The sequence below is a fragment of the Branchiostoma belcheri genome, unplaced genomic scaffold (assembly GCF_001625305.1).
Source record: "Branchiostoma belcheri isolate BF01 breed outbred unplaced genomic scaffold, Haploidv18h27 scaffold13, whole genome shotgun sequence".
NCBI classification, from domain to species: Eukaryota; Metazoa; Chordata; class Leptocardii; order Amphioxiformes; family Branchiostomatidae; genus Branchiostoma; species Branchiostoma belcheri.
In genome coordinates, this window is record NW_017802713.1 from 2235944 (window position 1) to 2251753 (window position 15810).

The 15810-nt window shown below is 36.7% G+C and overlaps 1 protein-coding gene and 1 long non-coding RNA gene across 7 annotated transcripts in view; one reads left to right on the forward strand and one right to left on the reverse strand.

Moving 5' to 3' along the window:
• Window positions 1-15810, reverse strand: part of LOC109463763 (probable phospholipid-transporting ATPase IF) — a 92308-nt gene that overhangs the window by 25716 nt on the left and 50782 nt on the right. For all 6 annotated transcript variants that reach the window (XM_019760616.1, XM_019760620.1, XM_019760618.1 and 3 more), the window contains 9 exons: window positions 7999-8088; window positions 6182-6268; window positions 4332-4439; window positions 3362-3490; window positions 2790-2893; window positions 2174-2374; window positions 1271-1409; window positions 651-732; window positions 107-165 (listed from right to left, as the gene is read on the reverse strand). In XM_019760616.1, coding sequence (XP_019616175.1) covers window positions 107-165; window positions 651-732; window positions 1271-1409; window positions 2174-2374; window positions 2790-2893; window positions 3362-3490; window positions 4332-4439; window positions 6182-6268; window positions 7999-8088 — 999 coding nt within the window. The remainder of the gene's footprint in view (window positions 1-106; window positions 166-650; window positions 733-1270; window positions 1410-2173; window positions 2375-2789; window positions 2894-3361; window positions 3491-4331; window positions 4440-6181; window positions 6269-7998; window positions 8089-15810) is intronic.
• On the forward strand, window positions 12935-15709 carry LOC109463857. The gene is made up of 3 exons (XR_002139845.1): window positions 12935-13097; window positions 14007-14034; window positions 15440-15709. It is a non-coding gene; the product is annotated as an uncharacterized LOC109463857 (long non-coding RNA).

The following is a 15810-nucleotide window of genomic DNA, read 5'->3' on the forward strand; positions in this document are numbered from 1 at the left end:
AAAAACATCTTTATCATTCTGCTTTCCAAGCTATGTCATGTAAGTTACCATATTTGGATCTTAACAAACAAACAAACAAACAAACAAACATCACAGCATCACTTACTTCATCATACATTTCTATGTCCCAGCTGATGAAAATGGACCCCAGAAACTTCTGGAATTCTAAATACCAAGAAAAAGAGCATGAGCAACACTTAGACAGTTTTTTTTATTAAAAATCTTTATCAAGCACAGAGATTGCCAACATCCAACATCCAAGTAGTAAGTTAAACATACATTGTACATTGTATTCTCACAGTTACTTTTAAAATAAAGAATACATGAAGTGGTCAGTATAAAAAGCAACACTACTTGAGTTGCTGATTAGAAGATATAGGAATCTAGTCATCAACATAAAATAAATTTAAAGTAACAAGAGCCCTTTAGTTATTTTAGTAACTGATAGTTAATGAGTATTTAAACTGATACATGTAGTTAATGATGCCCTTCTAAATTAATATTAATGCCCAAAAATTTGGCTATTTTTGGACTAATGTCACATGTACATCTAGAGGATTTTAGTAGAAGTACTGCCAGTGTAATACTTAATAATAATGATATATCTAAATCATTTAAATTCTGAAGATCTGTTGAAAATTAATACATACCCACAGTCACATACAGGGAGATGGGAATGACATAGTTGAATAGAACCAGGAAAGCCAGAAAATCCACCAACCCTTCAAGAAACTACACGGTTAAAAAACGTAAAACATTAGTACAAGTCACAATAATGTTATTTCACTTCAAATACCATAGTATGGACATACAGTTGTTGTGGTTGCATGTTTATGTGCTTATGACGCGGACAAAACTGACTGTCAAGGGATCTATGGCAAACTTTTCTATCACAAAACAGCTGAATTCGTACAACACATTTGCAACTGCTCTTACTAAGAATACCTTCAATAAGCAAGATGTATACTTATTGTGCAACAAATGTGTCAGGGTCCTAATTTTGATTGATTACTGTAAATCACTTTATTTTTGTGGTAGCAAAAGTTCACAGTCTGAGAAAAATGTTTGCAATAGCGGCAGGTCCAGAAGAAAGCAAGTCGGTGACTTATTTGTTTGCAATAATCATAAATTCACTGTACAGAAATGACAGTGTAAATGCTGCAAATAGCCATTTACAGTATTGTTAAACAATTGTATAGCATTTCAGCACTAGATGTTGATTTTGCCAACACCCTAGGGGCAGAGCCCTTTTCCCATAATGAATACTTACTTCAGGCCTTTTCGAGGGATCCTCTCCCACGTACCAGGGCTCGCCGACGCGGCCGATGTACCAGTATTTCAGGCCGGTACAGAGGGTGGTCTCAGCCAGCAACACAAACAGGTAAAACAGAAGGTAGGTATTCATAGACCTGTCAAAAAACAACACAAAATTAAGATGTTTAAAGTTAAAACTTTTGGTCCAACACAAAAAATTCTCTCACCTAGAGCTTTCGACCAGTCACTCTGGTCTTCCTCAGTAGACTGACCCAGTGAAGCTTCTTGAGAGAGGTGAAGGAAGCCATATACATTAGGAGGCCGACGGAGGCCGACATCATCTACCAGATACTTTGACCCAGTGTTGACGTCACACTTCAAAGAAGCCACGTGACAAGCCTCCCTGGGTCAGTCTACTGAGGAAGACCAGAGTGACTGGTCGAAAGCTCTGGGTGAGGGAATTTTTTGTTTCCAAATTGTGATTTTCCATGTATCATCAGTGGCTTAATAGTACCTGTAAGTCTGTATTATTTCTATTTGATATTGACTTTGCTTTGATTTGATTTGATTTATTGAAATTGCAACAGTACAACACACATGGGACACAGACAGCTGTTGCTGGTGTTGTGCCTCACACGTAGAAGCAAATGCAGGACAGACAATACTCATTTTCACTTGAGTCAAGACTTAGTGGGGAAGTCATATAAAGTGCCTTTCCCAAGGGCACAAGATCGGTGGCATGTCAGGACTCGAACCCGGGACCTCTTGGTTCCAAGTCGAGCACTCTGCTGTTGCGCCACATGACCCTATACTCTTTAGAATCAATCTAAAAAATATTGCTTTACTTCATCCTTCTATATTTTCTTAAAACTGCCACAATATACCATAAATATTAAGAATTTATCAGAAGGTTGCTAACTTTTCTATGACTGATCTCTTTCCCAGCTTGGTGTGTGAGTTGAGGGCCATCTTGGTCTCCTGCCCGGTGTGGACTGCCACACCGTAGATGTAGGGGGTGTTTTTGAGGCGGGCTCCCCTCAACAGCATGTTCTCTGGCCCAAGAGTTCTCACAGCAGCTGGTTCGTTGGGGCTCTTGTAAATGTTGATTCTGCCTACAAATCTGCAAAACATAACAAAAAATGTAACAACTAGAAAGGTAACACTTGCAAAGCAAATGCATAATGTTTACCTTCACATATGGTCTGCTTCATTCATTCTTACTCAAACACATTCACATACAAATCATGATTGTATATGGTGACAATCCCTCCTACTATAAAATTGCAACATTATGTAACCCAATACGAGTTACCATGGTGATAGACAGTCTGGTTCAGGTCCCAAAAATGTCCCAAAGTGTCTTTATAGTTGTCCTAGCCTAAATTCTAGTAGCCAGTGGCCATTGGACCACCTTTAATCCTGAGCCCTGCCACAGTATGAAATATCCTGTATGATGTTATTCCACAATAGGCTTTCTTGGTATGAAAGGTATAATGTATAAATGGGCTATTTGTAAAAAGTTTTGAATCTCTTACCTGTAGAGATCTGGCTCTGGTTCCTGACACTCGACGGATGCATACAGGCCCTTCAGCTCTGGTATAGTGTTGTAGTGTGCCGTGTCTGGCACAGAGGAATGGATCTATGTACACAGCAAACACAGAGTCCGACATGAAATATGGAGGTGTGAATCTACATGTATATCTTCCCCCCAAGGATAAAGTACAAGTCTATTACATGTACAAATGTATATAGGATATCTCAGTCCTTTACAGCATACATTTGTACTTTGTGGTGATAACAATTTTGTACAATAATTACCTCCATAAAAAATGGAGGTATTGTTTCTGGTGAATGCCTTTATGGATTGTGATCATGATATTTAGTATGTGGGTAGGCCTTAGGAAGACAAAGGTCAAGTTCGATTGTGGGCCTTCTGTTGGCTCACCTTGGTATTGTATCTTTTGTCCCAGACATGCTACGACCTTGATTTTTTTCTGGCAAAAATGTAAAATGTAACAAAAAGAAGAATGGATACAGGGGTGGGTGCAGAAGACCAAACATAAAAAAAAACAAAAAAAGAAGATCAAAAATAAAAAAAATCCAGTACCTTGAGGTTGGTCTCGCCATCTAAGCTGGCAGTTGTGATGTGACAGTTGCCCTCTGGGTCGTCTGATGACAGCATCACCAGGTCACAGGGAAAACTCTCGTCTGATTGGACCTTCACGATGTCCCCTACCTGTGGGAGTTTAACAAAGTTTAACATGCTCCAACGTTTAACTTGACCCAAGCTAGTCCGCTGATTCAGCATGTGCGTCTGAGACAGCTGAACTTTCTGGGACACATCCTGCGCATGCCTGAGGATGAACCTGTTAGACTGTACGCCCTCTACGTGCCCTCTCATGGCAGACGCAGGCGAGGCCGACAGCCTACCTCCTACTTCAAGTATGTCCAGCAACTACTGGGAGATGAGCACAATCAGCTAACAGAGAAGCAGATCGCCAACCTTGCTTGCGACAAGGGGCAGTAGAGGGATCTTGCAGTCGCCTGCGCAGCAGCCGACCGATGATGATGAACATGCTCCACTGGTTGTAAAAAAATGTCTTCGCCTGATGAAGCGTCACAATAATCACATGTAGAGTTAGTAAACCTTTCCCAAAGACAAACACAGACATTTCTACTATTTACAATCTACTTATGTCATGCCCCAACTCCATATCTAAGCCAATATGTTATGTAGTGCATTACAAAAGAAAGTGTTTTAATAGATAAAAATGCTTAATGTACATGTACATCATGTCATGATCATATGCCATTTATGATCATATTATGTTCATATTCCTGTAGTAATAGTTTCTTAGAATAGACTTCCTGTATTGATCACATTGTCATTGTTGCCATACATGATGCCATACCATGTAAAACTGTCAATCAATAGAGTTCATTCATTCATTCGTGTGTGCATGTAACTCTTTTGTGATGCCCAATATCTGATGTGCAGCTGAGCACTTTACTGGGATTCTTACAATAAAAATTCTTCCACATAGTTTTAGTAAAAAAAAAGTTTTGGTGAGACTTACCCTAATATCTTGTGACATGATCTCAACAAGCTCATCCTGCCGTATCACGTGTACAGGACTCTTGTTCACTTCATTGTCGGCCTTGTGTCTCAGCCAGTCTTCATAGCCCTGCAGTCAAATGAAGTCAAACCCAGTAGCTTTTACTAGTAGTTTCTTAGTAGTTATCAGTGGTTCTATATGTACTAAAATTTTTATACCATATGTTTCTTCTGTTCCTGCAATTAGCCCTTGGGCAAGAATTTGCAATAAACAATTATTTAATGAATGATTCACTTTACATTTTGTACACCAAGTGTTCTAGCCAGCACCCGTCTTTCCATCATTTGATGTAATTTTTCTACTCATAATGAAAAGTTTGCTTTGATGCACAATTGCAATAATCTTTGATGGACAAGAATCTGCTTACTTTAAGGATATATGAAGAGGCTAACCAGGCTAAGCTTAGTCTATCAGCAAAATGTGCCCCTCAAAATACAGGAAAATAATAGAATTTTAGTGGGTCAAGATTTGAAAATTGTTAGCTTCATGACAAACTAAGCCCTATTCATTTTACTTTTATTCTCCTGTCATAAGAAAGTATTAATTTGGGTCATTTGATACCGAAAAAAATTTAAAGCAATTTTAAGAGAAAAAAAAGTTTTTTTAGTACCAAAAACAATAAAATGTAACATAAGTATACATGTAATTCAGCCTGTGGCTACTGTTCTTAGTGGTTAAATTCCTAAGTTTGTTATTGAATCATTGAATTTCATTCAAGATATCATTAAGCATGTCTGCAATAATGGTACTGTTTATGATCAAGTAGCTATAGGTTTTTACTGTTTGATCAATGCAGATCTACATGTACATACAGACAAGTCATGCATTTGTGAATCGCAGTAAAGAAAATGTACGCTGAAGTCAAGTATCTCCATAACATTGAAAGTTGAAAGCAACAGAAATGAATAAAACAGATGGAAGCACATCCATTCAATCTATGGGAATAGTGTCGATTCAGCAACAACTTTCAAAGTTTGAGCTAAAACTTGTTGTATATCATCAGATTTTGATTATTACAACAGTGTAATTTTGAGTTCAGTTTATCTTAGTCTTCTTTTGATTCTGTTGTTATATTTTGTATTATTTTAGTGGACTCCAGGTAGACCAATAATTGTATTCACTCATGGAGATCTCAACAAACCAAAACCAAAACGGATTTTCAAACTATGAAACAAGTTTGAACTGCAATATCCAACACAAGAAATTGGACTCAACCAAATTTTTGACTGTACAACTCCAGTCTTTGTCAAGGAATAAGCAATCCACCACTTCTGTGATGTCATGCAGGTAACACACGTGACTCCTCGAGCAGTGGATCATAGGTTGCAGAAAGTCTGTGGCGCCCCCCGTCTCTGTTGAGGGATGGTTGTAATGCCCTGAACTGCTCACAGAGTCACGTGTGTGTTATCTGCGTGACGTCATGGAAGCGGTGGATTGCTCATTCTTTGACAAAGACTGGAGTTGTACAGTCGAAAATTTGGGTGAGTCTAATTTCTTTCTGTTGGATATTGCAGTTCAAACTTGTTTCATAGTTTGAAAATCCATGTTGGTTTTGGTTTGTTGAGATCTCCATGAGTGAATACAATCACTAGTCTTCCTGGAGTCCACTAAAATAATACAACAAAATCAACAGAAGACTAAATAAAAAATATTTGTTGGATATTGCAGTTTAAACTTGCTTCATAATACAGATGAACTTTCAAGATAGGATTTTCAAACTGGTAGGGTCTTTTAATCTAAAAATACTGTTGTCAAGTGTTGAACAGTTAAAACAATTAAAACTAATGAAGTAAGACTGAGAAAAGTCCCACCTGTTTGATTGCTGTAACAAAAACCACAAACACCAGTGGCATGATGCTGGTGACAGGGCTGACAGGCGTGTCATCTCCTAGCGACAGCTGCAAGATCAACCAACCACGTTTCAGCTTGTACATTTGAAATTAAATTTTACAACATTTAACCAATGACATTTTAGCTTGTACATTTGAAATTTACAACATTCAACCAATGACGTTTCAGATTGTATATTTTAAATTTACAACATTCAACCAATGACGTTTCAGATTGTATATTTTAAATTTACAACATTCAACCAATGACAATTCAGCTTGTATATTTTAGATTTACAACAGTTACTGTTACAGTGATTTCAATATATTTCAAGAAAACAAGGATACCAAAATGTAAAACGTCCAACCCTTGCATGACGGGGAACAACGGACGCTAAGCCGTGCAGTGAGTGAGTGACTGAAAACTCTATTGCAACATCATGTTGCAATACAATATCTTTTATCACTTACAGATTTTATAAAAATTCTATTGCTTTGCCAGCAGTCGACCAAAATAAGGGCCAGCAGGTTTTTGCTAGGTCGTTCTGGTACCCAGAAACATTAATATTGTACCCACAATCAACTCTTAGACTAAATTTGTACATATATATCTGGTTGGTTATGCTAAAACTTAAGGTATTTTACTCCTTGTATGATACAGACACAGCTACAAAATCAGTTTACACACTCACGTCTGTCCTCTAAAATGTATTTTTGAGACAAGGGTCAAACTTTTTCAAGGTTGACAAGATAATTTCTTTCCAGAACCAAAGATAGTATCAAACAGTCAACCATTCCCACTTTTTCCTGTTAAACATGCTATTCTTCTGCCAGATGTCCCTCTATTTTACTTCCCTGCAATGCTGTGTTTCTTTGTGAATTGGCAGACTACAACAAAGGATTCCAACAAACTCAGACAGAAAATCTATGAGTATGGAGGCTCCAGATCTCAATAACACGGATTTCAATTTACTGGACCTGCAGTAAAAGCTGTTGTAACAGTCTTATCTGTAGATGAACAAGAGCTTACAGCAAATAAGAAGACATTCCCTGCTTTGGACATAACAGCCCTGGACACCATTCAAAGCTAATCAAGCAAAAACACACTCGCCTTTTTTTTTGCTTTGGACAATGTCCTCAAGGACACAAACTTGCAATATTGGCAACACCAATCCAATTTGTTGGTTCTCTCAGGTTTGAAAAAATAATGCAAGGTCTGAGGGCTGGATTGATGATGGTGTTCCTTGATTCAAGGAGTGAATGTGGTCCGACTTAAGTTTCCTTTCCAGTTCTTTATTATGTTAATCACTAGAAGACATATTGTTTTTTCTCTGTTTCTTCTTCTTCTTCTCCAAACCAAAAAGGTGAATGACCTGAACCAGACGTCTATCACCATGGTACATGTAACTGGTGTTGGGTTACATCATGATGCAATTTTATAGCAGGAAGGATTTACTCCTATCTGACCATATATATGTGTTTGAGCAAGAATTAACAGAGCAGACCATATGCGAAGGTAAACCTATGCATTTGCTTTTCAAATGCTACCTTAAAGTTTCTAGTTTTCCTTTTGTTTTTTAATCTTAATCTTAAATGCCTAAGACCAAACTTATAAGGAGAATGCATTGGTGTGACTTTTGGTATATTATCTCACTAGTACATACTGTACAATGTACATTTGACAAAATTGTATGTTTAGTAATTGTATCTACACAATGTATTATCTTTAATGCTGTATCAGTACAATATAATATGTACTGGTAAAACTCCAAGTGAAAGTATTGAGAACGTAGACTAACCTGGATGATTCCTACACACAGAAAGTAAAAGTTTGCTATTCTTCTGAACTGCTCGAAGAGATTCTTGGGGATGAAGTTCCATGCTGTGTACTGGAAAGGACAAAGAACAACAAACAATAGGCACTTGGTTAGTCTAATATCATCTTATACTAGTCTAGATAAAGAAAACAGTTTGGAAAACAAAGCCACAGAACATATTCAAAATGAATTATGAAAGGAAATAAGAGAATTGAATTTTTATGTTAAAACTTTATCAAAGGAAAACATATTTATTGTTTTTGCTCAGTTTCTTCTTCTTCTCCAAACAGGGACCTCTGACCTGACTGAACCAGACTGTCTCTCACCATGGTAACTGGTGTTGGGTTACATCATGTTACATATTTTATAGTAGGAGAACAGAGCATACTGTATGCAAACCTGATCAATCATGATGTCAGATGTAAAAAAATTATCCATTGATTTTACCATCAGTTTTATGCTTCTTATTTCTTCCTAGATAATTTAGAGTTTTGCTGATGAATCAATCAAAATAGAAAGAAACCAATCCTGTGTCATGATCATGTGCCTAAGGAAGAACCATTTTGATTGGTCTGTCCATTTTGCTGAGTCCTGTGTCATAATCATGATAGTGTGCCTATAATAATAAGGAAGAACCATTTTGATTGGTCAGTCCATTGTGCTGAGTCCTGTATCATGATCATGTGTGCCTACATGTATAAGGAAGAACCATTTTGACTGGTCTGTCCATAGTGCTGAAAGGCATTCCAACCAATGCAGACTCTGCTGACATACACTGTACACAATGTACATGTATGCCTCCTTGCTACATGTATGTAATGAATTTTACCTGATGCATCATGCTTTGTTCATATAGTTACCCCTATCTAACTGCATCTTAAGTTATCTGGTTGATTCTCCACGTTATTTCTGATCTAACTACAGAAAACTACAAAACTATAAATTTAGAAATACATGTATCTGTGTTGGTTCTGTGTTTCCAGTTTTCACGGTGACTGCTCCACACTACAAAATCATCATGCTGCTAAAACAAAGGGAAAAAAGAAATTTGTGTTTCCTATTTCCCGACTGACCCTATAAGTATAAAAAAACTGCCCACCCTAGTCTTTTTTGTGTGGACCCTTGGAAGGAACATACATTTTTCGAGCTGATTGACCATTTCTTGCTCCTGGGCCATGATCTGACACTTCCAACGTACATTGACATTGAAACTATAAGTGTCCTCATGCAAGTTTTACAGCTGTATTGTATAAGCTGAATCACTAGAGATTACCAAAGTCTAAACAGAAAAAGAAAAAAAAGGACTGATTCAGAAACAGGAAACACAACTTTTTTTCCCTAGGCCTAATATGTATTCAGTTTACTAAGTTAACACACTACGTTTCCACCACTAGACTAGTGTTAGCCTCTAGCTAGCCTCCTTTTCCCCTCCTGCAAAATTAATTCCCAGCAAACTTAAATGGATTTTGTAACTGTTAACAGAACTATTTTCTAAAAGCTTAGAAACCTCAAGAGTACAAATTCCATAAGCCCAGAGCATCCCAATGCTACACTTACTTGTCAAGAAAACAGTTTGTGACCATGGCCTCTTATGTGACAGTTACTAAATCACTGTTTTCCCCAGAGGCACATTATATCTGATTTTGTGGTTTCCGGGTCAAAATTAGCATGGCGGTACAATTCTGGGGTAAGTGAATTTTCCACGACCTAAACGATTTATGTCAAGTCAGCTTCTAATGCAGCTGTGTTGATAAAAAAAGTGTATCAGCATTTTCGTTATAGGCCTAGGAAAAAAATGTTGTGTTTCCTGTTTCCCAACCAAAGCTAGACAAAAAATAATGACCAAAGGCTTTTTTTGGTGGACTTCTGCAAGGACATAAATTTTTTGAGCTGACCAACCTTTTCTAGTTCCATTATCTGACACCTGAGTGATAAAACGTTGTATAATCAGTTTTTCAATTTTGACATTGAAAGTATGAGTGCCCTCATGCATTGCCAAGTTTCAATTAAATTTGTCAAACTGTCATAATTGTACAATTTTGATTACTAGAAATTGCTCTAAAGTCTAATAAAAAAAGACAATCCCTACCTACCAACCCTAATTTTTTCAGGAAACACAACATTTTTTTTCCTAGGCTGCAAGTTTCTTAAAGTAATTTGAATGTCTGGCTATATTGACATGGCCTATGGTGCATGTCACTGATAAGGGGGCAACATAGATATTTTTCATGTTAGATAAATGAACAAACAATGGTGTCCAGTTGAAGATTGATGTATTTTTACAGCTGGGAATTGTTCTGACCTAAATTTCTTTATTGAGTCATCTTAAGATTGTAATTTCGGAGGTTCAAAATGTCGTTCAGTTGGGCCAAGTACCGTGAAATAGCCCATTATGGCGTCATGCACTGATACTTTTTATTATTATTATTTGACTATTGTCACAAATCAGGCTACTTTTTTTCTGACATTCTTCACCCAGTGACAATTTATCACTAGTTTGTGAAAATCTGTGTCAATCTTGGAATTAGATATAGTCACTTTAAATAAGATATGATGGCAATAAGCATAATTATATCATTATACAGGAAATGAATTCTTAACAATGGTCATAACTAGTTGCAAGTTCAATAGCTACGAGTGCCATTCTTAGACTAACAGACATTTTGAGCACAAAAAAATTTTCCTGTTTCAGTCCTGAAAAAAATTAGGGTCAGTTACATGATTTGTACATTGTAGGTAGGGACAGTGTCTTTTTTTCTTAGAATTTTTTTACTTCTCTGGTAGTGGTCCAACTTCAAAAGTATCAATAATGTTGTAAAACCATATGTACAACATTTCATCACACAAGTGTCAGATAATGTAGTTAGAAAAGGTGGATCAGCTCGTTCCTTGCAGGGGTCGACACAAAAAAAAAGGCTTAGGGTCGGCGTTTTTTTTCTAGAGTCGGTCAGGAAACAGGATACACAACATTTTTTCCAAGGCCTTATATACATTTTGTAACTAACTTCGCATTTGATTTCTTGCAGAAATGAAATTTGAAAAAAGGAAACAAGTTATCAAGTTTAGGCCACACCAATTTAATTTCTTGGTTAACGGATTCGCCCGCTTAATTTTTTTCTGATTTGCAAATAAAAATAAAAATTTAGAATCAACTGCAAAATGCTCATATTTTGCCCTGAACAGTTGAAAACAGTCCTTTTCATCCTAGTTGTTACAGTTATTCCATCTTTCAATGCAATGGTATCATTAAAACTTCAAAATTCATTGTTTACATTTTGAACCAGCCTGGTGTGTTGCCTTCATGACTCCTATCATACCATTTTGGGCCATAATAGGATGCCTAGGCCTGTTTTTATTTTTATTTTTTTATCGCCCGCCCGCTCCATTATTTTTCTACAAAAATCCGTTAACCAAGAAATTCAATTGGTGTGGCCTTACAGTTACATACCTCTATGGGTCATCCACGGGGGCCAATAAGATTTTACGATGTAGGCTATTTTACATGAACTCTGTGACCTATTTATGGCACTTCCTGAGAATAATGTATGACCTAACCCAGACCTGGCCCAGTCTACACTTATCACTGACCCAACTGTCATTTGTTTTCCCGGGTTGCCTTTTGCAAACTACGGTCGGTCGCAGATTGAGCTAGAATGACCACCTGAAAAATTAATTATAGTGGACATCTCTTTTGGAAGAAATTATTAGTTTCACCTAGTGTTACAGTAACTACAGATTAGGCCATGGCAAGTAAATTCTATGGATGACATCATCCGCAGACTCCAAATCTAATGCGAGCGGGCGAAAAAAACAAGGCAGGCCAAAAAAAACAAGGTTCCTACATTTTCAAATTTTGACTCAATCATTGTACAAATGGTTTTGATTCAGTGGGAACATCATATATACACAGCCAGCATCACATATCATTGCATTAAAAGTAAGAAACAAAACATTAAATCAGAGCCTTGTCTTGTCTCCTATCTTCATAGTTATCTGCCATCCACCATCTGGCATACATGTAGCAACAGACAACTTTGTCCATTTTTGGCATGTTGACCACAGTCAGAGGGCAACAGAAGTTCTTGTTTTTTTCCCCAAAATCAGGCAAAAATTGATGTGAGTGCTGATGTCATCCATAAAAATTACTTGCTATGGCTTTAACATGTACGTGACTGTGCTTCTTCTATTAATTGTACTTCATTGCTAGATCCAAAGCTGGCCCATCTTGAGTAACCATATTTGATACAACTGCATTCTTTAGGCCACACCTATTTAATTTGTTGGTGCTCATATTTTTTCAGAAAAAATATGAAGTGACAGGGAGAAAAAAAAAACAGGCCTAGGCATCCTATCATTGCTAGCCCCAAATGCTATGATAGGAGCCATGAAGTCAAAGCAACATACCAGGCTGGTTTAAAATTACAATGAATTAGAACTTTTAATGAAAAGACTGCATTGATGAATGGAAAAACTGTAACAACTGGGGAAAAATGGACTGTCTTCAACGGTTCAACTGCAAAATATGAGCATTTTTCAGTTCATTCTGAACCAGAACCTTTCTTTTTTAAATCAGAAAAAAAATGAAGCGGGCGAATCCATGAACCAACAAATTAAATTGATGTGGCCCTAAATATTTAATAATACCAAGAGACTTTATCTATACTTGGTACTAATTGAGCTCTGAAGGAATCAGCTGAGAAATTTACATTTCTCACAATTTATAAATACAAAGGAGCCCACTTTCTCCATACATACCTGTACGTATATTCAATTTGATAAATGTAGCAATATTGAATCATACAAAACATGTTCATCAGCCTCATGTTATACAGTAATTTTTTCATTAGGCTAAGCATATTACTCAATTAACTAAATCATACTGCACACCTTTCACAAGCCGGAAAGCCACGTACTGAATCGAACGCTTTTCGAACGAGTTTTCTTTGCAGAGCGTATCACTCCGCCGTCCATAGCAACGCCGTTGCTAAGGACAACATTTTCGCGGGCGGCGGGCTGAAATTTCATCCGAGTTGTTGACAGCCGATTACATCACCAGTTTCGGTCTCTGCGTCAAGATGGCGGTACGTATCAGACGTGTATATCGTGGGCTCTCCGTAGTATTCATATTTGAGGGGTATTCTATCAGTTTTAGTGTAGTTTTGTGGCCAAACACGGTACACAGTGAAATGAACAAAATGGCCGCCCTGGACTGATCTGAATTTTCGTCTTATTTGAATTTGGGGGGAAACCCGTTTCGCACTCGATTTTGCATATGACGATATGTGGATAAAATGTGTTGAACCTTTGGCTATCTCCCATTATGAATATCCTGTTGGTGCGGAATCTGGATAGGTTTGCAATTTAATGCCAACTAGGGTCCCTTTTTTGGCCAATTTTATGGCTAAAACTCATAGTTTGTCGTTTGATTTCATTTCGGACATTGTTGAATAATTTGCGTATATGTGCTTCATTTCTTGTAAACATCATGTTCGTGGTAAAATCATTTCCGATGAACTAATCTAGTCTAAGTTTAGACCCAGACTCTTAGTCGTTAGATCTTTACAAGGACAGATTCAATTCTGAATTTTGAAGTTAACGTTGTAGTTGAGTCTGATCGATCACGAACCTCGTTAAAAAGTCATCCCTTCTGTGTGTGTTTGTGCAAAAAATTCCCGCCAACTTTATCACGTGATGTCTGATTGCCATACAAGAACAACAAAGCTGCATGGCCGCTGCAAATTGTTACAATGTCTTGTCATAGTGTCTAAAGTTACAGCAAGACAAGCATGCCTGTACTACCATATCTAGTGATTGCTGATAAAAACAGTGCACAATATACATGTTTAGGCAGCTTGTGACATTTGTAGAAATTATAATAAATGGTTGAGCATGTATATCGTTGATTATTGAAATAAAGCTAACGTTCATTTTAGTATTGAATTGAGAAAAAGGTGTGAAGACTGAGGGGGATTCTTTTATTTCTGTTTCAGATCATCCTAGGCTTCACAGACTAGATTGGTAAGTATCTGGCAAACCAAGGAGGTTTAAAAGTTTAAACTGCCTTGGGCAAACCATGTCACCCTGTCTCCTGGCATTTTTAGAAAATTATTACTAAAATTTAAAGAAGGACAAGGACAAAGTGGGATTGTGCTCAAGTTACAGTCACATTAACAGCCCCACTTGACACTTAACACTAAACAAGTACAACCAATACAAATAACTTTGTTATATAACTAAGAATAAAGTGAGAACAAAAGTGTGCACTATATGTTAAGAAAATTTCAGGAAGACCCTAGCCCCCAAAATTTACCTCAAGTAGCATTGCACCAGGTTTCTTGTAAGGTTGGAGAACTGTTTTTGAAAGTAAACCAGTACTTCTTGTGGATGATCTTTATGTAGAAATGTTAAGTTCAAGAAAGGATCTGAATGTAAAAGTCAAAGTAATGTACTGATTATGACACATTCTACTGTGGTTGGACTCTTAAATGATTTAGTAAACTTTATTTTGGTTCACAAAAGTTCTAACACCAAACATAGTTTAAAGTTATACTATAGATATTGTGATATCATAGAATCACTTCATTGGCAAAAGGTAACTCTCAAAAATATGATCAAGAGATCAATTCTATTCAGTCTAGTTTTGCTTCTATGCTAAAAGATTTAAAGGATAGTATTAATTCTGGCCCCTGGTCTTTCTTTTTTATATATGAATACTGTGATTCATTAAGAATCCTCCAAATTTATTGATAAATTCCAACCTCCTTGCATGAAATTGTTAACCTGCATAAAACTGCAACCTCCCTGCATAAACCTGTTTCACATTTCTAAAGAAACAAATCCTGTTTGGAATTTTATTGTTGTGTTAACTATACAAAGTACTGAAATTTCTTTTTCTGATTTTGAATCTTTGGACATTACTTTGCCTTTCTTAAGGATGAGACAAGCCATAGTAGCTCTAAGTTTCTGAGGTGACTTTTCACTACTTCCCTTATTTTCTTTATTGTCTCTGAACTCCAGTGTAGTTATCCTTTTCATATGACAAAATCTGAGTTGATTTATTCCTATAGCCAATGTACTGATTTAATGTTACAGGAAGTCCCCGTGGGTGGAATGGGACTTCTATACAAGCTGTACAGTCCAAATCTGAATTACTTATTTCTTCTATGCCAACTTCAACATTTGATTCTGAATGTTTTAATTTACTCCATATTGATCAAAATCAGGAAATTCATGATGATTCTGATTCAGAAAAGACTTTTAAATAGTGAGGATCAGGATGTTAATTTCATAGATGACATTTACCTAGGCAGCTTGTCTGCATTGGATAACATTTCAGATTCAGAATTCTCTGATGTTGATTTACGAGTGAATTGGGTTTGGTGTCGTATCTTACTTACATTTTTTTTATTCTTCTACCTTGCAGGTAAAAGCCACGCCCAGTGGGATTGTCACCAGCTAGCAGGATACCAGGATGTTATATTGTATATTTAGCTTGATTATGGATATATATATAAGATGTATTATGTATTGAGATCTTAATTTCCATCTATTCTGTTTATTGTAATCTTAATACAATTTGGGATCATATTTAATAGTCGATTCAGCATTCAATGTCTACTGTAACTTTTGAGCATGTGTTAATTAATATATGTACTGTAAAAGATGTATACATGTAATGATCCCAAGTATTTGATATCCCAGTCCACAACAAAATGTACTACTTTGTTTTTTGTTGGTAATGAGATAAAGGTTGAAGCAACGTTAATGGCTCTTGGGTAATTTTGTGTATAATTG